The sequence below is a fragment of the Cupressus sempervirens genome, chromosome 8 (assembly GCF_028749045.1).
Source record: "Cupressus sempervirens isolate cs-2001-9-10 chromosome 8, ASM2874904v1, whole genome shotgun sequence".
Lineage (NCBI taxonomy): Eukaryota > Viridiplantae > Streptophyta > Pinopsida > Cupressales > Cupressaceae > Cupressus > Cupressus sempervirens.
This window is the reverse complement of record NC_143125.1, coordinates 584482517-584508366: the sequence shown is the minus strand read 5'-3', so window position 1 is coordinate 584508366 and position 25850 is coordinate 584482517. Positions and strand designations below refer to the sequence as shown.

The window sequence follows — 25850 nt, the reverse complement described above, 5'->3', positions numbered from 1 at the left end:
ATTATAAAGTATCTTAGATGTGATAGTCCCACATCCTAAACTATTGATAATATTATTAGGGAAGCCAAAGAAATTTTGAAAAATTTAAAATATCCCATATTTACCATGATCACAATATGGTGGCCGATCACTTTTCTATTTAGGATTTGGATTCTCAGACTCCGTTGGAGATTTCTCAGGAGTGTCTTCAACCTAATGCACCTTATTAATAGGGCTCACACTATGTTTAGCCCTTAAGTAATTGAAGATGACTAGCATAAGATCTTGATGCAAGATTGCTTTTTTAGGGATTTTTTATGATCATAGATGCTAGCATTCATGGACAAAAATAAGAAATAAGGGAAGGAAATCCTAACCTTGTACTAGTGAAGTTGTTGAGAAAAGAGGAACAATTATGTTGGAATTAGAATGGTCACTTGATCGATTAGTCTTTAACAAGATAATGATTTGTTTAATCAATATATGAAGTATATAAGAGTTGAGCAAAACATAAGTAAGACCTAGTGAACAATGGACAATCAATAAAGGTCGATGAATCAGAAGAATAAGGAACTTAAGAGTTAGCTAAGCAAAATAGTATCAACAGAGTGATAGTTATGGCCGAGTAAGTAGAAAGAGAAAATGTAGTAGCGACCGAGTGTAGTGAAGATCAAGCAATCCAATAAAAGTTGAGAAAGATTGAACAATAGTGATTGAGCTGCATAGTGTTGACTAAGCAAAAGAACACAATGTTGACTGAGTGTCAACAAAATAATAGTTTGTGAAAGAATCAAGTTTGAGGATGACATAGTTGAATTTTTGAATTAGTCAAAATGCATGGATGATAAGGATTAATGAGTTGGCATATTTAATGCATAAATTGAGTTTTTTATGCGATCAAAGGCAAGGATTTAAAGATAAATTTCTAGAAGTGTCAAGAAAGGAGTAGAAGGAAAAGACGATGATTAGATTCATTGTTTAAGCGGAAAAAGATTAAATATACCTATTTAAGGAGGCATAAGAGATATTTCTTAAGGTTGGTTCATTGTTGATTGGCAATTTTGTGGAGAATTGTGAAGAACAAAGTAGTGGAAGAAAAGTGAGAAGATTAGTGAAGTGTGATTTCTTGAAGGGTTGCCAAGCATATCATAGATAGAGAGTATAATGAAGTCCATTCAATGAACTAGCAAATGAGTTGAACAAAGATTTGAATTTACAAAGTGAGTTGTATCTTACAGATCAAACCTGATACTACTTTCTAATCATTGTGGCATCCAAAATCCTTTAAGGTGACATTCTAATGGAATGATCCAAAGTCCTCTAACTAGGCCACTCCTAAAAGGGTGATTAGATCATTTAACAGGGTCACACCTAACAATGTGTTTTGTAACATTTAACATGGTTCGCTCTTAACCGAGGTCACTTCAAAAGAGTGAAATGTGGTAACATGTTACTTGGTGGTTTTTCCCAAATTGAGTTTCCAAGTTAAATCTTGGTGTCGTATATGTGTGAATGTTATATGCATGATGCATGTTATTTAATGTTGTTTTTTTTTTGTTGGTCGACATATACTAAATAGAGTGCTAAGTGATGAATGAATAAGTTAAGTTGCTAATGAGTTTCTATATGGACCAAGTGGTTGAATTGGTACATCTAGACTTGAGGATAATTGAGTCACCCCACCTCCTCTTAGTAATTCTATCATTCTAACAAAGGAAACAAGCCTAAAACACCCATAAAGTGTGTGAGGCAAGACATTTAAGCTTTAACTTGAATCCTTCCATATATATTTAGATATGATTGATATTTGAGCACCTCCCATTCATCATTGCTCGTATTTATTGCTGTCTTGCCTTCCATGAGCCCTATCATTAGACATTTGGCTCCTTAATTCACAATTAAATTCAATCTCCCTTTCCCAAATGTGTATGTGATCAGTAGAAACTACCACAATAGAAAAGTGATCAACCACCATATTGTGATGATGGTAAATATGGGATATTTTTTTTTTTTTGAAATTTCTTTGGCTTCCCTAATAATATTATCAATAGTTTAGGATGCAAGACTATCACCTCTAAGATACTTTATAATATTCATAGAGTCCCATTCAATCCAAACATTCCTTCCTACACATTTGGGAAAGGGAGATCAAATTTAATTGTGAATTAAGGAGCCTAACATCTTATGATAGGGCTTATGGAAGGCAAGCCATTGACAAATACAAGCAATGATGAATGGGAGGTGCTCAAATATCAATCATATCTAAACATATGTGGAAGGATTCAAGTTAAAGATTACATGTCTTGCCTCACACGCTTTATGGGTGCTTTAGGCTTGTTTCCTTTGTTAGAATGATAGAATTACTGAGAGGGGGTGGGGTGACTCAATTATCCTCAGGTCCAGATGTACCAATTCAACCACTCGGTCCATATAGAAACTCATTAGCAACTTAACTTATTCATTCATCACTTAGCACTCTATTCAGTATACGTTGACCAACAAAAAATAAACAACTTTAAATAACATGCATCATGCATATAACATTCACACATATATGACACCAAGATTTAACTTGGAAACCCAATTTGGGAAAAACCACCAAGTAACATGTTACCACATTTCACTCTTCTGAAGTGAGCTCGGTTAAGAGTGAACCATGTTAAATGTTAAAAAACACATTGTTAGGTGCGACCTTGTTAAATGATCTAATCACCCGTTTAGGAGTGGCCTAGTTAGAGGACTTTGGATCATTCCATTAGAATGTCACCTTAAAGGATTTTGACTACCACAATGATTAGAAAGTAGTATCAGGTTTGATCTGTAAGATACAACTCATTTTGTAAATTTAGATCTTTGTTGAACTCATTTGCTAGTTCATTGAATGGACTTCATTATACTCTCTATCTATGATATGCTTAGCAACCCTTCAAGCAATCACACTTCACTAATCTTCTCACTTTTCTTCCGCTACTCTATTCTTCACAAGTTCTCCATAAAATTGCCAATCAGCAATGAACCAACCTTAAGAAACATCTCTTATGCCTCCTTAAATAGGTATCTTTGATCTTTTGCCGCTTAAACATCACTGCAGATCTTAGGGTTTGATCAAGTTCAATGAATCTAATCATCATCTTGTCCTTCTACTCCTTTCTTGACACTTCTAGAAATTTATCTTTAAATCCTTGCCTTTGATTGCATAAAAAACTCAATTTATGCATTAAATATGCCAGCTCATTAATCCTTATCATCCATGCATTTTGACTAATTCAAAAATTCAACTATGTCATCCTCAAACTTGATTCTTTCACAAACTATTATTTTGTTGACAATCAGTCAACATTGTGTTCTTTTGCTCAGTCAACACTATGCAGCTCAATCACTATTGTTCAATCTTTCTCAACTTTTATTGGCTTGCTCAATCTTCACTACACTCAATCGCTACTACATTTTCTCTTTCAACTTACTCGGCCATAACTATCACTCTGTTGATACTATTTTGCTCAACTAACTCTTAAGTTCCTTATTCTTTTGCTTCATTGACCTTTATTGATTGTCCACAGTTCACTAGGTCTTACTTATGTTTTGCTCAACTCTTATATACTTCATAAATTGATTAAACAACTCATTATCTTGTTAAAGACTAATCGATCAAGTGACCATTCTAATTCCAACATAATTGTTCCTCTTTTCTCAACAACTTCACTAGTGCAAGGTTAGGATTTCCTTCCCTTATTTCTTATTTTTGTCCATGAATGCTAGCATCTATGATTATAAAAAAACCCCCAAAAAAGCAATCTTGCATCAAGGTCTTATGCTAGTCATCTTCAATTACTTAAAGGCTAAACATAGTGTGAGCCCTATTAATAAGGTGCATTAGGTTGAAGACACTCTTGAGAACTCTCCAATGGAGTTTGAGAATCCAAACCCTGATTTTGAGGAAGATGAAGACAACAAAGGTAAGATGAGGAAGAATAAAGGGAAAAGGGTGGCCCCATCAAAGAGTTAAAATGTCTCGAACAATGACAAAATGAAGGATATCAACACTAGGAAGCCTAAGAAGAAAAAATAGAAACCTTCTAGAAAGATGGAGGATGAGACAAGTAAGGGTAACCATATTGCTGATAGTATTACCAGTTCAATTTGTGGGGCCTCTAAAGCTGGCCCTTCCCACGATCACTCTCTTGGGAAGGAAGTTTTAGAGGAGACTCCCAATGCTAATAAGACAACCAAGCAGGTGAAGAAGGTCCCATCTAAAATGTGCATTGGTTCCCCACCTTTGGTCAACTTGTAGGGAAATCTAAAAGCTGACTAGACGGATAATCCTATGAAAGGAGACAAAATCCTCCTCTTCAAGGATTATACAACCAATGTCATGGATGATGTCCTTGTCTCACCTAATGGGTCTAATAATGCCGAGGATGAGAGGCCAAAGGAAGTGGCAATGAACTTATGGTTTGATGAGATGGGGGACAAAGCTAAGCCCCCTTTTGGTGTTCTATAGATTGCAAAGTGCACTGCCCTTAATGGATTTCATCTGAACAAATGAATCTTTCATGAGATTAAGAGCCTCAACTTGAAATATCAGGCTCTCTCATTGAAAGTGGAGAACAACTTACTGGATAATGAGCCAAGTAGAGCAATTATTAAGGCAATGATCATTTGGACTAAAGAGGAGAAGAAATTAATTTGGCCTCTATTGAAGCTGAAGGATCTGCTAGGGGGGTCTTGGAGATGAGGCTGGACTCTCTCACACACAAGGTCAACATAAATGAGAAGACTCTAAAGAAAATCCAAGAGCACAACCTTAAGATTGTGCACTCTTTTCCTAATAATATGAATGCACTCATTCAAAGGTTGGAAAATCATATGGAGAAAAGGGCAGTCATGATAGAAGATGACAAAGACTTGGATAGGGTAGCTGGACTTAGGAAGCGTACTAAAGCTAGCAGAAAGAAGCCTATGGCTACAACCCTTGTCGATGACCTGAAGGACCTCAAAAAGTTGCAAGGAACATGACAGATATCAACAAGGATGTAGCCCTTACCCTGGAAAGGCTGTAGTTTATTTATTTTTGTTGTTTTTTGCTAGTTAGTGCTTAGTTTCTATGTTCTTTTTGTTGGCCTATTGGCCTTTGGGTTGTTGGATTTTGTTTCAGTCCAACACATTGGTCTGTTATGAACTTTATTGACATTATGCTTAACAATCTTATATTGGGTTTCAGGTCCTCGTAAAACCTGGTTTTTCCTTAATCAAAAACTTTAACAGTAACGCTAATTACACCATTGACCCTAACAATAACCTTTACTATAAGCCTTATCACATCATTGACCCTAATCATTCTACTTACCCTAACTCTAACACTAACCTTGACACTAATCCTAATTATACCATTAACCCTAACAATAACTCTAACACTAACCTTAACCATGACCCAAATTACACCATTAACCCTAATCATAATGCCAGTCTTAATCCAAGTAGTCACTCACAATAACACTAACCCTAACCCTTATAACATAACAAATTAAAATTCATAAAATGTCTTTCATATTACATACAATAGGAACTTATATATATTTATTATACACAAATTATATGAAAAATATCCTTTGAAAATGCCTATTTTTAATGGGCCCTTGGTCTACTGGTGAAGTTGAATGGCTCACAAAGAGCCCACTAGAGATCAAGTCTTGCTGAGTGCAAGGCTCGAAGACATTATAAGGGATGAGGTCAAGATCGTGCACCGGGTGAATTTGGTAGCGTGGATGCTCCTTAGTCCTTGGCTCTTAGCCAAAGAGGTTTTAGGTACATGTGGGCTCGTATTGGGTACCCAAAACTTGTTTGTGGATGACCTCCATAAAAAAAATGCCTATTTTCATCAAATTGCAAAATGCGCAAGTCATGTATAATTCATCTTGATGATAGATCACATAGTGTGATTCGAAACATTGATGAAAAAAATCTTTACACAATCTAATCCATAAACTTAGTACCATAAATATATAATTCATGTTTAGAGACCATCCTTCTTTTCAAAGACCACCCTACATTTAAAAAAAAACCCAAAAAAAAAAAACCTAATTTGCACCTTGATCGTTTGATGAACGGGCAAACAAACGTTTTCCAATCAACTATAGAAGTACAGAATATCCTCAATTTTATACATATGAGAGAACATCTTCTCGAAACAAATAACCATGAAAGTACAGAATATCCTCAATTTTAAATTGGTTAGATAATTTCTTCTCCAAACCAATCAAATTCTCATGCGACCGAGCAAAAACGTCCTTCAATTGCTCACGTTTCCGAATTATTTAAACAAAAACGTCATTCATTCGCAAATAATCCAGATGATGGAAGTTCTAGAAGACTTCACTGCACAGAGCAAACACGTTTGCTTTGACACAGTAACACATGCGTCTTCTTCCCTGCCCCTCGTTTGACTGGATGGTAGATCGAACTGCCCGAGAAAGAGGAATTCAAAATTTCACCATTCAATACATGAAATAACAGAAATACATCGGAGGATCCAAGTGAAATGCAGTCAATCTCAGAATGTCATTGGTGTGCGGAATCCCTGTGCTGGAATGCGTTTACTGCATAGCCTGCGCTAGGTGGGCATGGAAGCGGTGCCTCCACACGGGCGCCCACGACAGCATTCACTGGGGCGTGGCAACAACGGAGGAATTCGAGCCCGTCCCTCGCCTTTGCCGGCTAGTCATGGCCGTCTACGAAGATGATATCCGAAACCCTCAATGGGCGCCCCCCGGGGGTTATGACCTAAACCCCGATTGCTTCATCAAGAGGGTTACGTACGAGCAAACCGGTGGCCGCGCACCTCCCTACATTATCTACCTTGACCATGAGCACCGAGATATTGTGCTTGCGATCCGCGGCCTCAATATGGTCATGGAAAGTGATTATGCGCTGCTGTGGGATAACAAGCTTGGGCAGCAGATGTTCGATGGGGGTTTTGTGCACAACGGCTTGCTTAAGTCGGCTGCTTGGGTACTTATTACGGAGGGCGATACTCTGCGCGAGTTGCTTGAGGAGAATCCTGGTTATTCGCTCACTTTTGCTGGGCATTCTCTGGGCTCAGGCATTGCTGCGCTTTTGGCTCTGCTTGTGGTGAAAAATGACGATCAGCTTGGCGGTATTGAGAGAAGTAAGGTCAAGTGTTATGCGATTGCTCCTGCCCGGTGCATGTCGCTTAATTTGGCGGTTCGGTATGCTGATATTATAAATTCCGTTGTATTGCAGGTACGGTTTTGTCTTTTTTTTTTAAGTGAATGAATGAATGAATTTTGATCACATTAATAAGACCAAGTTAAGAAATATAATATTAATCCATTTTTACGTACTTTTTCCCTGATATGGGCTTTCCTATTCGTATCTCGATCAAAGAATTCTGTTATTTTGTGAAGCTTTCTCTCTAAAAATCTGATTCAGATTCTTCACATTTCTTTTCAAAATGAGTATGAATTTCTCCATGCGCTGCGCAATCTAGGATGAATTCATCGAATGGTCATTTACTTTCAACTGCCTTTTTGCTACAGAAAATGCAATTTTGTTCTTCTCATTCTTCCTTGGGAACTGTCTGTTTACCCGTCTCATATACAAGATGATGAGATCCAGCCCTCAACAATGCAACTAAACTTTTGGCTTTTCTCTTAGTTATGACCCTTAAATAAGTTTTTTCATCATGTTCCCACTTGAGGTTGAACTCTTTGATATGGAGTCCACATAGAAGTTTATAACTTCTCTAACATAGTTTTTTAGCTTAGTAATAGTTAATTTATAATTAGAAATAAGTCATTACATCGTTAGAGTCTGACAATTCTGCACATTTTCTTCAATACAGTACACTCCTAAATCCACCAGCTACCAACCTAGACCCAAATTCTTCTTTACTTTTAGTCCAACACTAACATCCTTACAATGCATATTCCATCAAAACAAAAGCTACACCTCCACCATCGAATAACTACAGCATTCCATCCCACAGATTGACGCTAACCTAATAACATTTAATTACACACTGGATTTCCCAAAAAATCTATTCAGAGTAATTCGCAGCTGCATAACATGTTTTTCACATCAAAATCTTGTGTAAGTAAAAAACTGGAAGCTAAATCCCTTTCAACAATGTGAAATTGGCTTCCATTCTAAACCCTTCATTGCACACTTGATCAAAGCTGAAGTTCCCCCAATAATAACTTAACTATCCTTATATTGTGTCACACCAACCATCAATGGCAAGAATTCATTAATGAAATGACTGCCTAAAATTACATGTGTCATCTCACACCCAATGACATCGTTTACTTTGCGACGGCATTCCCCTTGAACTAATTTTACAATCTGTGTTTAATCTATCCACCCTTTAAATTGATAAATTTGAAAATTTGCCATTCAACTCTATATCTTGAATCTGTCTAAAGTCTTCAATCTTTAATTCTTTCTCCACATCAAAAGTTAGGGCCTATTTTGAAAGAGAGTCGGCAGTTTTGTTGCCATCCCTATGAATGTGACTAGTTTTGAAATCCTCTAGATGCTCTAGCTGCTCAATGATTGCAACTATATAATTCTGAAGATGCCACATTTCAGTCGTGCTGTTTCAATGGCTTGAACAATTATGAGTCACCCTCCAAGTGTATTTTTCTGAAACCCATTGATCTGCCCAGTTTCAATGCTAACAATGCTTGCTTTGGCCTCTGTGACATTATTTGTCCCATCTGATAAGTTTTTTGCACCTATTACCATTGTATCACCTTTGCAACCCTGAATGATGACCCCAGCACCAGAAGGTCCCAGGTTGCCCTTAGCGACCCCATTAAAATTAATTTAACCCACCCTTTTTCTGGCTTTTCCCAAATTACTTCCTCCATCCTCTTGATTGCAACCTTCCTAACTATAGCTCTACATTTTGCTTTGATGTTTCTTATCCTTCATAGTGTAAGGAGTATGATGATGCAGCTGAGAATTTGCCACGCCCACCACTTCCTCAATCATATGCTTGATCCTATACTTTAATTTCTCCAAAGATTCTTTTTTTTTTGTCCAATTTTTTTTCTATTTCTCTTTTCACAATTCCTAGACCAATATTGAAGGCTGACAACCCAAACATAGGATAACACTCTTTTCTTTTGATTTATGGGCCAACTATCAAAAACTGCCCTTTGTTGGGTGGATATTTTGCAACCGACAGTTTGGGTAAAATTCAGTCACAAAATAGGTAGACCAGCCACAGTGTGTGAGATAGTCTCTCCTACCTTAAAGGGAAGGCTCCCCCTTCTCTCCATTCCTTGGATCAACTCAAGGTACACAAGAAGTTGAGAGATTTGAAAGGGTATTACTAATATTCTTTCCTCTTAACTTTTAGAAAAGAATCCACTTACCCGTGGAGTGAGTGATCGGCAAGAGAAAACCTCAAACTATACTTCTATCTAAAGTTGTAAATAGTGGTACCGATTAACCAACACTAACTCAAAGGCTAGCTAAAAGTGTACTAGTTTGGCTCTGAGTCCGGTCTTAATCTATGCTATAAGAATAACCTTTACTATTGAGGCACAAAGACTTCTAGAAGTAAATAATTCTAACTATTTTTGTGAATTAAGAAGAGATACAAGCTACAGTCAAAGCTCCTAGTTTATATATCTCCACAACCGCTCCCAGTCAAAACATCGGCTTCGATTGCTTTCTAACTTTTTATACTCAATTATCAAGAACTCAAAAACACATGAATTAAAGATAACAAATGCAAATCACAGTCAAAGCTTCTAACTTGCACTAGTCACAATTGTACAAAGCAAACCTATTCAATGTGCGAGAACCAAAATCTTCATTAACCTTGATTGTATATTCTGAAGTCACCTCGTCTATTGTGATCAAGTTGTCATGCTCATTAAGAACTTGACATCCCATTCGTTCCAGGTCACACATTACCACAATTTTAATTGACTGACAATCTTCTAAGTCTGCTTGTAACTTTGTTACAAGGTTCCTTAGCGTCTTTTCCTTGTAACCCATGAGTCCATGACACCTGTAGAACATTTCACAAAATGGGACAACATCACATGCAACCTGGTCGTCCAAATCAGAATTGGTTTTCTCATCTCAATCAAACAGAATTTCCTTGAAGGTGTTAGCTTCCCGATTTAGAAATGCAATCACATCATGCATCATCTCTTCTATACTTTTGATACGTTCAAGGATTTTGACTGCATCTATGATGGCCTGAACTCCTTCAGAGACAATTCAAACCAAGTTTTTTGCCGCTTCCACAATCCGCTTATCTCAAGGCGTCTGAGATGTAGTGACTGCATGTTGCGAAGACTGTTTGTTGAATAACCTCATTTAGGCAAGCAACCTCCTGCTTCAGTTGATTCTTCTTCTCCCGTAACTCGCGATTGCTCTTTGATACATTGGCAAGTGCATCATGAGCATCTTGTAGACAACCCAACCGTAATTGCGTATCGAGTTTGATTTTGGTACTTGTAATTTGAACGGTTAAGTTCTTCAACCGGTTTGTCCACCAATGGTTCAACAACCTCTACAAACTTAGTCTTATCGAAATCAACTGCGATCCTTGAAACAAACTTATCTTTCAAAGATTTAAACATGGTTTTCTTGATAGGAAGATTATCTGGGGTAGAGATCTTGCCCAACCATGTAGGCAAACTAAAATCTTCATCTATTGAATTAGGGACAATAGCAACCATTGACATTGATCCTGATTGTATTTCTATGGTAATTGAACATGCTTCAGTTTGTATAGCTACATCGAGAGCTACCCGATGAGAAGATTCTGTCGTGAATGCTTCACAACCAGTTATTGAAGTGTCAAGTTGAGAAATTTGACCTTTCGTAAATGTTTGGAAATCTTCAAACATATTCCTCAAATTCTCACACTGCTCAGCCGCGAGGATAGGATTCGCCGTTGAAGAGATAGGAAGCGCCAATGTGTTTACTTCCGAGGTAGGGATGGTAGGTGTGAAAAAAATGGAGAATGAATGGATGGTAGGTGTTTTTTGAATGGATGGACCTTGCTGATTTATTGGTCGTGGAGGAGATATGATCATAACCTCTCCTTCTTCCTCTTCATCCTCATCAGGTTCTTCTTCAGATTCCTCATCATCAGGTTCTTGAGCTTGCACAGGTGCTTGTGAGGGTTCTAAAAAAGATTTAGACCTCTTTCCACTATTCAACTTAAACTTGAGGGATTTAGTTGGAACTTCACCATCTTTGCTTGAAATTTCTAGTTGAGATTTCCTTCTAGGTGGTCCAAAACTACCATAGTCTACCTCGAGCTTAGGAGTCACCCTTTTTAGGATACACCTTCTTTCTGTTGCCACTGTATAGGAAAAGGACATTGCTTGTCAAAAACAACACGAGGGTATTCTGGATCAAGAATATTGCTATCATCTTCAATCTGGAGATTGGATGGGATTTTGAGCATGTTAAGATCTATGATCTGCTGCAAAGTGAGACTGCAGTAGTCCATCCTCATGTTGTCTAGCTCCATGCGCGAGTCAACCCATATGTCCTCTATGTAATGGACATGGGTGAATGTTCTTTTGATCATTGAGTGCATTCCTCGATAATCAAAATCATACCTAGCCTTGAACCTTTTTAATGTGATAAGCTGAAGTTCTGCCTCCATATTCCTCGCATTTTATACTGAATTGATCATATATTGACCAATTGCCGAGGGTTTGGCTGTAGTGATACCAAATCTTGGTCTGTGTTGAGTATTCCGATATGAGTGTACTTCCATGAGTTGTCTGGCTAATTCCATCAGTATGATCTTATCTGTAGCATATCTCAGTAGAGTATATGGTTCTTTTTTGAAGTAGCCAACTCTCAAAAAAGTGAAAGTTGGAAATTGTAGAAAGATAGCACCAAATTGATTGACCTTATTCCAAGCTTCATTTGGCACTCACTTGATTACTAGTTGTTTATCAAATAGACATTGGAAATATCTAAAAAATGCATCTTGTACTCTCGTGTAGTGATATTTACTATGCAACAAGGTGATTTGATCATAGTAATCCTAGATAAGAACTTGTAACCAATCCCCTTTAATGGAAAGACCCGAGAAAGATCCTATGGATGCTGCTGAAGTAGAAATTAAAATTTAGTGATCAAATTAGAATTTCATTTTTTTGTGTATCCTTTGTTTATTTTTTGTGTGACCTGAAGGAGGAAAAAAGAAAACTAGAAACCTCGCTTTGTGAATGTTGAAGTACAAGGCTTTATGTTTTTACCAATTATCTGCTTTTACGCTTGGTGCAACTTGAAATAAGAGAAACAAAAATAAAATCTTTTTGTCTTACGGTCATGGGTAATTTATTATCTAGTGACATGATGACATGTATGACAACCTAATTTTTTTTGTCTCTTGTAGTGCCACTATGAGTTTTACTTCTTATAGCATGAGTGATGAAGAGGATTTAGAAGAGCCTATGCAAGTACAGTTGATGACTTGCAGATGGGTGGGTGAGTGAGGCAACTAATTTTGTTGGTTGTGCTCATTTTAGTTGCCCTTCACAAATGCTAGAGTATTTTGGTAATGGTCGCTTTCATAATAAGTCTCTTCTAAACCATTTTGCAAGTATGCTGAAAAGCAATTTGCAGCTTGGTTGCAAGCAAAATGTGAGCAATGGGGCACTTCGATATGGACATGTCATTTGTTAACTTGAGTTTCAATGTCGTATCATAAGAGTTAATGCATATCTTTATGTCACATGGAAAGTTGTAGGAGTATGCAAGAAAGTCACCTGAAAAAAATTTGAAATAGACTGTGGGGTTATGCTAATGACCAAATTCTTGTACTCATTGCATTGTCATTGCACGTTCCTACTAATAGTTCTAGGACTGCCCCAAATCCATGAGACTTAGTTTGTTCTCCTTCTACTTCGTCTAGTTTAGGGGTAATCATAACAAAGCTTAAGGAGAAACCAAGAACAAGCAGCAGCAATGTTGTATACATTGTGGCAAAGTTATTCAATTTGTAAAATAGAGATGAGATTGATAATAGCACGGAAAAATTCCTCTTTGTAGCTGACTTTCCTTTCTACGTGGTTCAATTTCTGTATTATAAGGAGTTTGTGGCAAAAATAATAAAAATAAAACCATTATTTGCGTCATTATCTACAAGAACTTCTAAAGGAAATCAAGGACAACAATAGCATATAAGAACTTTTGCAAGATCAATATTCTTATGTAGAAAATGAAAGCTATTGGGTCACTTGTGGATGTAATGTAATTATGGATAGGTGGATAGATATTAAGGATTGTTCACTCATCAACAATATGGTCACATGTACAAAGGGCCCCTACTTTATTTGGGCTATTGATTATACAAGCATTGGTTTTTTAGTTTGAAATCTAGAGAAATGCTATTAAGGAGGTTGGGTTAGAGAGTGTAGTGCAAGTAGTGGAGATACAACATATGCGTGCAAAAATGTGGGGAAGTTGATTGAGGCTACATGCATGTTTGGTTGATCCCTTGTGTGCATGCCATGAACATTACTCTCAAGGATAGGGCAAAATTTGATGGATCAAAGAGGTGGTTAATGATGCCACAGGTGTGTATTAGCCACCACACATCATATGCATTCTATAGGACCTTCTTTAAGGAGTTCTTGAAATGTATATAGGACCTTCTCTAAGGAGTTCTTGAAATGTATAGAGACTAAATATGCACCATACATCATTTTATTGTAAAGGATGCTTGAGTTGCAAGAGGAATTGCAATTTATGGTCATCATAGCAAGAATGCTCACTTAAGGTCATCTAGAAGATGTATGATTCTACATAGGCTAAGATCATTTATATTGAGTAGAGAAAGGTTGCCATTCTTAAGAGGTATACAAAGGAGGCCAAGATGGATAAAGAAACTAAACTATAACACAAGGCTCCAATTTTGTTGTGGACCATTCAAGGGGCCTAATTCGTTAACAACCATGCTAGCCAATTTGTCAATTGTTGTAGTTTTCTTGTTCTTTTGTTGTTGAGGGGAATTGTGCTGTACTTGATAGTTTCATCCACTTTGCTAAGAGGAACCAACTTACCACTTACCTCCAAATGTTTATAGCACCTTGCATCTCATTAGCTGTAACACATTTGTGTAGAAGGTGGGTCCAAAATCTTAAGTGATGAGGAGTTTGGGATAGACTTTGCGGGTAAATGATGATTTGAGGGTTGGTGTCATGTCTCTCCATTTGTAGCCCATTTGTGATATCCTCATCTTATCAACACCGATTTTTTGAAGTCTTTAAGAGACAAAATTGCAAAAGTGACAAAGAAATTTGTCTAAATAGTAATCAATACATAAAACATAAACAAATACAAATAATAACGATCAAATAAATATGTAATTATAAATTAGAATATACAATAATAAAAAATATATAATATAAATCAAAATAATAAATGATAGTCAAAGATTATCATTATTATAAATATAATATGATACATAAAACAATATAATATAATTTTAATATAGTAATAGCAATCATATTTCAAAATATCTTTATAGGCATAACCAAGGGCCAAAAAAGATATCTGGAAATATCAAAGATTAGTCTGAAACTGCTTGAGAAAATATCGAGAGCTTAAAATTTGTCTTTCCATTCTTGATGGAACCTTTTTTGCCTCTTTGCTGTCTCTCCTCTCCAAATTTGTCTTTCCAATAAAAAAAAATCTGTTTTGCCCTTTTTTGGGCCATCACTACCTATTATTATAGTAAATTAATGATTGTGTTATTAAATAGAGATCATAAATGATCTATAGATGTAAGTATACACAAGAATGTTTCTATAACGAACAAAGAGAGAAATAGAAACATTCTGAAGAGAGAAAGTTTTCATAATGAGCTGAGAGAAAATATGGAAACATAGAAGAAGAGTGACCACTAGAAATAGAAGTAAATCTCCGAAAGAGAGAGAAACAAAATAAGAGAGATTTTACTCTAATACCCTCCCTTAATGGTCAATCTAACTTCAAAATAGAAAACTTGCAGGGGAATCCGCTTTATATGTTCTACAATAGTGGTCTCTAGTAGCATTGGCTGTGGTAGGACGAGTGTCAATTACCTAGAACAAGCGCCTCAAGGCGACGATACTCAAAGATTGTTATCATTCTCTACTTCCAGGTGAAGTAGCTCTTTCTGTTGAATTGTTCATTGTCTTCCAAGAGAAGATTTGTGAGAGATGCCATGACACGTTTTTGATGCAAAAACTTGAATATCTAAAAAGGCACGAACTTTGAGGTAGATTGATAGAAGATCCAAAAATGAAAGGACATTGAGAAGAGAGCTCGAAAAACTTAGAAAGAACTTGAAATTAGATTCTAAATCCGGTGGCTCAAAAATTGAGGCACGAAAGATGATGCACCCAGAAAAAATAGAGACCGACCCTGTTGTGATCTGCAAAAATCCACCAAGAATTTGCAGATTGTTTTTTAAAAATGGCACAAAAAACAAAGTTTTGAAAGAAACCTTAGTCATTTTTGAAAAACCAAAAAAATAACTTATTGGACTGTAAAAATAGTGGAAAACGAAATTGTTTTGGCCAGAAATCAATAATAGAGGATTGTAAAAACCCTAGACACCACCCTTTGTAGAAGATATGTTGAGGAAAAAGGTCAAAAATGCCCAATAAAGGGACACGATATTACAGAAAAATGGGCTCATAAAAAAAAAAAGGTCAAATGCAAGCCAAAAATGCCAAAAAGCTAGTCATTTTCCAAAGGAAGCTGGTTGAGAAGGCAGGGGAAAGGCAGACCACGCATGAGCTGCAGAAGCAAAGCCGTCTAGAGAAAAATAAATATACATAAACCCTAGGATGAATTTTAGAATTATTTGTACAATCAAAATTTTTGAACACACCTAGGCAAAGGATGTTGAAAATCTTACAAGTCCAAAAATTTCATGAAGAAATTAAAGATTTTCAAAACCTATTTCGAAAAACAACTCAAAAACTCAAAAAATTTCAATAATGAATTTTTTTTTTTTGAAAAAAATAGCTTTGATGCCATAGTATGGTAAAATAATGAATGTGTTATTAAACAGAGACCATAAATGATCTATATATACAAGTAAACACAAAATGTTTCTATAATGAACAAAGAGAGGGAAATAGAAACATTCCAAAGAGAGAAAGAGAAAGTTTCCATAATGAATAGAGAGAGAATATGGAAACATAGAAGACGAGTGAGCATTAGAAATAGAAGTAAATCTATGAAAGAGAAACAAACTTAGAGAGATTTTATTCTAATACGTATAATACGCCCACATGCGATAATTATGTGTGAATCCTTGATAACTAAAATATTGCCGACACTTACCTATTTCTCAACGGTAAATTCCAACTTAAGTGCGATAAATTAACGTAGTTTATCAGGATGCAGAGTATACATATTGCAGAGAGATCTACAATATTTTGAACTATGATATAAATATACTATCACAATGTAATTATTAATATATTTAATTTATAACCATTTAATATGTTATCATAATATTAATTACAAACAATAATATATAATTTAATAACTTTTTAGCATTGCATGTCCTAGTAGGCTAGTTACACAACTCGTGAGACAAGTTACTTTCAAATTCTAAAGAGCTGTCGACCTGTATCAAGGGTTGCCTCTTTCCCATCGCATAGGTACATAAAATGCTAGTTATGAAAAGATGTATAACAATATAAGGCATAAAGATGTAAACAGTAAAACAGTAACAGTAAAAATAGTAAATACTTGAACATTGCATTGAACATTGAACAATAAAATATTAAATAGTCGAATTAGAAAATGGAAGAATTCTATTTAGTATAAATATCAAAAGTAGGAGTATCTAATCATAAAGATTACATTGAGTGCATGATATCAAAACAAGTACAAACGACAAGAGATGGGCTCCACATACCCTTAGGGCAAATATAGAACCCATAAAAAAAAATGCGTATTTCTTCTTAATGCATTATATCTAATTTTTCTAAAGGCACTTTATCTATCTGCCATGATAGGGGACCCTTGAGCATCCCCCTATCTCCTCTGGGGACCCTTGTGTGTCCTTTTTATTTTCCTCCCTTTGGAGACCCCAGGATGTTCCCACGTTTCCAACAAAACGATGGTGATTTGGTGGTGCCACCAAGGATGCTGTCCTCAAGTCCCTAAGACGCTGGGGATTTGGAGGGGGGGGATGTGTTCCGTTGAGCATTACTTGCCACAACCAATTTAACTTGGTTAGATTTGCATCCCCACTTCTTTTTATTGCCAATCGTCATTTGGTTACTTTGTGCTGTAGTTTATTACAACGATCTTCTCTTTGAAAATACCCACACAATCATCCATTCCCAAAAAATTGCCTCCTGCTCTCCCTTTGATTCAAATTCAGAGCCCCAGTCTTCTAGATTATCACTAGAATCCCTCACTCCTTTGAAGGAGCTATCCAAGCCCCTGATCATTGATATTGGAATGTCTTTAGAAACTGCTTCAGACTGAGGCACCGACATTATTGCTGTCCCAACATGCTTTGAGAACCTTGAATATCCTTCCAAGTATATAACTTATCATCTCCCATCCTTTCCTGGTTTAACCAACATATTTTGGCATTCCTCATCGTGGTGGGCTCGTAACTCTCCTCATTACCATCAACAATCAAATCTCCATTCACCTCAACTTGAAAAGCTCGGTTAGAGATCATCTCAGTAATGGGTTTTGCTCCATACATCTTCCTTGGAGATAATGTATTTTGCTGTTGCAATGCGTCTATATCCTCTGCATGCTCCTTTACTTTTTTTTGGGACTTAACATTTAGTCCTAAAATGATACTTCTGAGTCCTCTTCTCTGTAGAAATACTTCTCCAGTCAAAGAGCCCATCAATAACTCTTCCTTGCATTCCATCCCATAAACCCTGCTCAAACTTGTTGCCCGCTAGCCCATCATCCCACTTGGCAATACCAATCTGTCTTTCTTGTCGATTCCTTTTTTTCCCACGTATTCCGTCCTTTGACAACCAAATCACCTTCTCCACTAGTAAATTTTGAGTAAGCCCTTTACCTTTCCTATTATCTTTACAAGACTTTTCCTCACGATCTTCACCCAAACACCTCAAGCAAATTTGCAAATCTTCTTCTACATTAAACGTTGTCACCACGTTGCTGCACCTAATTTAATTTCTACCGTATCTGGCAAAGGGTAACACGATTGCCATTGATTGCATATTCGAGGGAACATATGGAAATCGTCTTTATCCATTGCTTCCATAGATTTCACTTTAACCCCAAGGTTATTACCTATTAAACTTAGGGTTTCGCTGTTCCAATATTTGCGAGGGAGTTTTTTTAGGCTAATCCACATATGAATCTCATTGATGTCTTCCTTCCAAGGGTCAAAGTTTGGCTCGCACCTTAATAGGTAGAACCACTTTCCCTCTAACAAAGAAGGGCTGCTATTTAAAACCCAGTCCCTATCATGTTTGGTAGAGACAATGACTGAAAATAAGGCATTTGTTAGGGTTTTCAAACAGCAGACTTCTGCACATTGTTTATCGCACTAGGCTTTAATCTTTGAATAAGCCAACCATTCATCTTCCCCCCATTTCAGAAACAAGGCATGAGCCTTTATGAAGTTGAACCGAATCATTCCATTCATTACCATCTATCAACATTGAAACCACTTTGCAGTGTTCTAGTATAGGACTTACCTTCAGAGGTTCCACTTGTTCATTTATCTGTTTTGGCTGCCAAAACTTCCTTGCAATCTTGTTGAAATGCACCTTCCCTTCCAACTGCGTCAAGCCAAAGCGGTTCTAGTGTAGGACTTGCCTTAGAAGGTTTAACTTGTTCATTAATATGTTTTGGCCATTAAAACATCCTTGCAATCTTGTTGAAATTCACCTTTCCTTGCAACTGTTTCAAGTCAAAGTGGTTTGAGGTGCGATCCATCGCCTTTTGATTTCTGTATCTCCCAGTCCTATTGTCTTAAAAACTGAAACCCTTATTACACTTGGCATTTCTAGCTCAATCAAATTCCTTCCATGGATAGCCTTGATTTGCAACCACTCCTATTAAAGGGCTGTCGTGGATGAAAGCTATCGCCAAAATCAAAACCCCAAAGCCTGCGAAATCCTTGCCTGCTCCGTTGAACCACCATTTCTGCTTGTACACTTTCTAGAATGTTAAAATATTAATATATAATCTACGAAGTTCTTTTAATATCAGAGATGTGGCTCTTTTTGTTGGTCAACCTCAGGTCAATGTGTATTTTGAGATTTACAGCTCAGCAGGCTTCGCTTCAGTTATATTATGATTTGCACTCTTGTCTGGTACTTGTAGGAGACAATGAGGTCTTTTAGTTTACTAGTGTCTTTCTTGCATATGCTACTTAATTTGAGAGTATCAGTATGGAAGTATTTTTATATTCTTGATATCTAAAAATTGTTTTGATCTATTTACTTCTTTTAAATTGCAGTGCCAGTTACCTACTCACTTTGCTAAAATTTTGGTGATCTAACATTCCTATATCATATTGGCAGGTTTAAATATTTAGCATTGCAGTTTAATGCATAACATTAATTTTTGGTTTTTAGGATGACTTCTTGCCAAGGACTGCTACTCCTCTAGAAGATATCTTCAAATCTATTTTCTGGTAGGAGAAATATTTTTACTGTGATTATGAAGTTATATTTTCTTTTTTGGGTGATTGCCATCATTATTTTCAAAGAATAAATTTTCTAGTCCTTTCCTAGATTTTTATTTAATTTTAGCTTTTGCTTCCATTTATCACATAGTTTGTAGAGTTCTTTATTGACATAATATTTGTCCACAGTCATTGACTTAATATTAGAGGCATGGATGCCTCTGGGCAGTCTGCCTTGTTTACTCTGTGTTAGATGCTTGAAAGACACATGTATACCAGAAGAAAGAATGCTTGCAGATCCACGGAGATTATATGCACCAGGACGGTTGTACCATATTGTGGAAAGGGAACTTTGCAGGTAACTGGCCATTTTTTTCGCTGGAAGAAATAGAATGAGTGCTGCCATGCTTTTCCCAACTCTCAATTATTCTTGGTTACGATTGCTTCATGGTCAAGTATGTATCCATAACCAATGATGGTTGAAGATCAATTTGCATGCCAAAAGATGATATCTCTGCACTGTAGGATATACTTTTGGAGTTTTCCTTATATTATCATCTATGATTTGCTTTTACATTTTACCACTTGTAAATAGAACATGTAATAGCATAATGTCAGGATTGTGTGATCCAGAAACGTTATGTCTACAACAAGCTGTTTCTCACTCAAGGTAGGAGTTGTGGAGTACAATCTGGCAAGAACATTTGATATTATTACAAATAAGTAGATTGTTTACCTCAACTCAGAAGTCTAATTTTTTAATTTGCATTCATTATTTCTTATAAATGTATACATTTTCTATAACTTTTTGTGTGAAGTTTTGTGCTAGAGCTCATTAGACAAATATGACTCTTTATTACAAGGTCAATTGTGATGAAGCAGCATAACTGAAATGAAATGTTCCTGGTTTGGAATAGGATTTAATAGTAAATAATAATAATAATAATTAAATGTAATTAAAAATCTAAAATCTAAAACAATAAAATTAAAATATAACATAATCTAATTTAGTTAGTATAATGAATGGTCAAAAGGCATGAAATGAAAAGTTGTGATTTCAAACATGAGATATAAAATGGAGAAGAGAACTTCATTTGAAAATGGGGTGAGAGGAAGGAAGAGAAAAGGGAAGTTGTGAATCAAGTAAGAATCACTCGAAGAGAAAAATAAGAAATGGGAAGAAAGTAAGGAAGTGACTCCTTCAAAGGTAAAACGTTATTAAGGGTTTGACTCTTTCAAAGAGTGATAATTATTAAGGGTTGCGACTCTTTTAAAGGGTAGAAAATTATGAAGGGTTGTGATTCTTCCAAGGGGTGGTGATTGTGAAAAGCTGTGGGTATTTCAAAGGATAGTCAAGATGAACAGGTGAGACTCTTCCCCACAGTAGAAGATATAAAGGGGAGAAGGTTATGTTTGAGGATGGAGGGCTGCACTATAGCATGTGAGGTCTCACCGACTAGGCATGAGCTGGAGCAAAGGGGCCCAACAAATGCTTGGTGCCTTTGGCTGAGGTGACAGGGGTGAAGGAGGAAGTGATGAGCTGATTTGAGCCATGTCGCACAAGGAATTGAAGCTGTAAGGTGTGGTCACGAAGACGTATAGCCTCTAGAAAGTTGAGTTCCAAACACTATTGGTTTGTGTATTTGAAGGAGGCTAAGGACTAATAGTCCCTGAGGAGGCAATGAAACCTCCCACTAGTCTCATTATAGATGGGGCAACGAAATATGAAATGTGTCTCTGTCACCACCTCATCCATGTTGCTAAGGTGGCAAATCTAATCCCTCCATCAATTAGGGGTTAGTTTGTATGCAAAGCCGATGAGAGTCCACTTTGAAGGAACCTAATGGGATAGGCAGAGCATGAGTCCAACATCCATAGGAGGGGCACAAAATGATCCCATCCTGAATGTCAATAAAGTGTTCAACATAAAAGGCCATCCTAGGATGGAGCCCCCCCAGCAGGTTGATACAGGTTGATTGAAATATCTCCTACAAATGTTAGTCCTAACAAGCCAGCTCAATCGCTGTTGGGAAGGGAAGAGATGAGTGAGAGCATTCAACAAATAGTAGAAGGGAGGGATTCGATCGACATCAATGCCCACTGAACCTAACAGAGAAAAAGCTTGACCACACCAACAATGTGCCCAACCAATGGGGTCAGTCGCCGTAATTGCCTCCTAGGAAGATATGCCAAGTAGGATTATTTGTGGTGTCCCCTAATAAAATTGACAAACTCTCGAAGTCGGTAAAGAAACCACATCTAGCTGAAGATGGTGTTGAGTCTAAAAGGGTGAGCCCTGAACTCACCCAAAATGGTGGCAGTAGGGGTGGGTATAATGACATCTAATTATGCACTGAAGGAGGAGGGTTTGGACCCGCTTGACCGACACTCAATCCAAGGCCAAAATGAAAGGCCCCCAAACCACTTAGCCATATAAAATAGTCGTTCGGATTAGAGTCCATAAGGGATATCTTGGATGTGGTGTCCTGGAAGTAGTGCCGAAAACACTGTCTTTCGAGCAGAGCAAGGGAACCCAAGCCTTTGTTAACTCAAGGCTGCATGAACGATCTCATAATGACATGGGGTTTTCAGAATTTGACACCCAGGTAGGTGTAAGTAGATGAGATCTCAACCTCCTCACCCTTGAAAAAGGAGTGCAAGTGAGAGGTCTTCAAACAGTTGAAGACCATAACTCCGGTCTTGCCTAGGTTAATTGCTAATTGTCTCAAGCAATAGAGGGAAGCCAAATCGTCAAGGATCCATTGAAGGTCCTTAGGGGAGGAGGCGAAGAGAACCACATTGTTTGCAAAGACTACAATGGAGACCAGGACCTGGTAATGATCGCAACCATCTCCCGGGAGGAAAAAGTCTTGGAGGAAAGCCTAGCTCATCAATGTAAATGCCAAACAAGGTGGTGGAATGTGGACAACCCTGCTTCACACTGATAGTGGTTTGAATGGGGTCCAAGAAACCCTAGGGAGTCTTCAACCTACCCCCCACACACTTGTAAAGCCTCATAATAACAATTAGAATAATCTCTAGAATTCCAATGTCTCTAAACCTTTGAATTAAAGCCACTCGAGGGATGGAATCTATAGCCTTGCGAAAGTCCTCAAAGCAACAGTAGACTTTCCCTGAGGGGTGTTGGGGCCTCTTCAATGATAGCTCGAAGAGTTAATATGTGATCCATAGTCTGAAGATCTATCTTGCCCCCTTGTACAACAATGTTGTTTGTTATGGTTATTGGAGAGAATGGTGTGTAACATGATGGCATAGAGTTTGGCGAAGGTGTGTAAAATGAAGTAGGAAAGCAAGAGAACCTGTTCAAGATCACCAAGCCCAAAGACCCACACAATTGCAATAAGTGACGACCATACCTCGTGAGGAGACCATTGCAATCATCAGAGGAACCCTGTAAACCCAAAGTGCGTGGCTTTGACCCAATATTAAGACATAATCAGTAGGGGTGTATGAAGGTCCCTAGTGCAAGCATTGTAGTCACCCAAAATGATGATGTCACCCAAAGCTGAAAACTTGCTAATACCATCCTCTAAGTCCTTGTAGGGACCCCCTTCCTCCGTAGTGTGGATAGCACAAGACAAACAAAAAGTAGAAAACTATCATGAAGATATTGTTAGAAAGTAAGGTCCTCACACACAATTAAGAGGGGAGGGGGGTGAATTGGTTGTGACCATATTAAACTTGAATCCAACTTATTATATCCAACTTTAACAACCGAAACAATGAATCATATCAAGATATAAACCATTCACAGTGACACAATGTTTATTGACTAGGGAAACCCTTGATCATAGGGAAAACCTCGTTGGGGATGGCAGACACAAGATAGTATACTAATATATAAGTTCCTTGTGAAAGGATGTGACCTTGTTAGGAGCCAAATACAATGCAATTAGTACAACAGTCCCTATTAAAGGACTGATCCCTGTTAGGAGACCTTGAACCTTTGTTAGAAGCTTTTAACCCTATTAAAGGTCAATAGGAAGACTACTTGACCCACTGTCGAATTGCCGAAATTGCTTCAGAAACAGTGACAAGTAAATCTTTAGGATGACAAATCCAATGTACTGAACTGACTAATACTGCAACTCAATTGCCAATATAATTCCTTTGAAGCTCAAAACCATCAACCAACTTAATCTCTACTCTGCTATGATATTCCAGCAATCAAACTCGCATCTTTTGACCATATCCACAATATTACTTGTGATATGATTGTTACATCCAAGGAATACAGCTTGCTTTATACCCTATCCAAATAACTAATTAGGTTGTCTTGTTAGGCTAGTGGCTACGGGGCAACTTATATGCACCCATAGCTAGTGTTAAATAGTGAAAGTCTTTTATGTTTTCCTTGAACAATGGTGCATATATGTTGCACCATAGATGGTGCCAACTTGTTAGGGCTTCCCCAATATGCAATTAATTACACAGGATCTCACCAAGACATACATGCCTCATAAAGCATCATTACAATCATTACAATAAGGTTCCCATACATTATAATGCGATTAACTCAATCTTCAATAAGGATTAACACGTTACACCAACACTGTCAAGTGCTAGAAAAACATATTGCACGTTTCACTTCAACGACCTTACCAAAATTATCTCTAAGATTTGCTCTCACAAACATAGCTTCACGAAAATGTCTTTAACTATGATCCAAGCTTGCTAACCTTTATTCCACCTCGCTGATAAGATATAGCCAATTTTCTAACATCTATCTATGACAAAATTTCTTGCACAGTAGTCTTCTACCGATCTTCACCAAACGAACTGTAACTTAGCTAATACTCAACAGAGACATAAGTGAACATAGATGTATCATCTACACTCATTCTTGAACATAATTCTAAGCTCGCATAACTTATCCTGTTTTGTGCCAGTAATCTTCTGCCATGTATAGAATCTTTGTCTATCATCAACTCTCAAACATATGTTGTCATCAATGACAAAACTTGTCATTAATACAACACATAACTAGCATATCCAATGGCAACTAAACTTGTCTTCCTAATAGATATCCTTCGCAAAAGAATCACCCATCCTAATACGGATTCACATGAACCTAGTAGAACTGCTAGAGTAAACAACATAAGTTGTGCTGAAAAGGTGATCAGTGACAAGATAAGCAACTTTACCAAACCTCCTGACCTCACCATAAAATTTGACCTCATCTTTGAAAGCCGACAACCATTGAAACTTAGTGATATTAGGGAGAGGGCAGGCAGGGCTCTCACGAGTCTTGGTAAACAAAACAAAGTTGGCGAATCCGATGGTATCCTAGAAAAGACCTGACAAAAACCATAAAGTACCATTGCCATTCCGATAGTTAACATGTATGGAACCACAACGTGCAACCCTTATGCCCAACTACCTCAATGAGTGTCATTTGGCTTGGAGGCAGGCTTTGACTCAACTTGGGGGAGGAGAATCACGGATGACAAACCACTTATCATTCCGCCTAGCCTCGATAACTAATCCCTATGAGTGTTTTAATTCCGTTACTTGTGATTGCAACACTTATGCTTCCTCCTCTCTCGAAGAACCTCTAGGCAATTGGACGAAACTTGAGGAAAAGAGTGCAATTGCGATCAACCCAAGCTTTCTCAAGTGTAATGTGTATAATATCCAACTGATCATTGAGAAAGGAGTAGCTCGTAGGGAGAGGATCAACAGAGAAGAGAGGCCTTAAACTCATAGGTTGAGTTCGTGAGCCTGCCTACTGTTCTCATCAACCAACTTAGCATGGACCAATTCCTCAACCCCCAAAAGTGACACGAAGATGGAGACATTTTAGACAAAGCCCCACGATTTTAATTGTGGGTCGGTTTTAGATACAAGGGAGGACTGTTTACAAACAGTTTCAACTTGTTGTCTTTAATTTCACATACCAGTTCTTTGCTAGATTCAACCAATTGTCTTTAATTTCACGTACCTTTTCTTTGCTAGAGTCAACCAGTTGTCTAAGGTTGACAGAGGCACTATCTAGAGTGGAAGCAAACCCAGAAATCTACAGTTCCAGTTTTGTCATAGTAGTAGACAATGACTAGACAGTTTCCCTTAGAGAAATGTTTTCATTTTCAAGTTTTGCCATACAATCCACTAGTCGTGGGTAGGTAACATGCATGGGCAGAGGATCCATGTTAGAGATCCTATAGATGCAAGTGACTCAGTAGACCATGTTTGAGGTGCC

At 37.3% G+C, this 25850-nt stretch overlaps 1 protein-coding gene across 1 annotated transcript in view; it reads left to right on the top strand.

The window, feature by feature from the left end:
• Nucleotides 1-6145: 6145 nt before the first annotated feature.
• The window catches only part of LOC149543783 (uncharacterized), a 45468-nt gene continuing 25763 nt past the window's right edge, over nucleotides 6146-25850 (top strand). Inside the window, exons 1-3 of the mRNA XM_089798468.1 lie at nucleotides 6146-7239; nucleotides 19581-19639; nucleotides 19860-19988. Of these exons, the coding sequence (XP_089654594.1) occupies nucleotides 6535-7239; nucleotides 19581-19639; nucleotides 19860-19988 (893 nt within the window). The 5' untranslated portion in view covers nucleotides 6146-6534. The remainder of the gene's footprint in view (nucleotides 7240-19580; nucleotides 19640-19859; nucleotides 19989-25850) is intronic.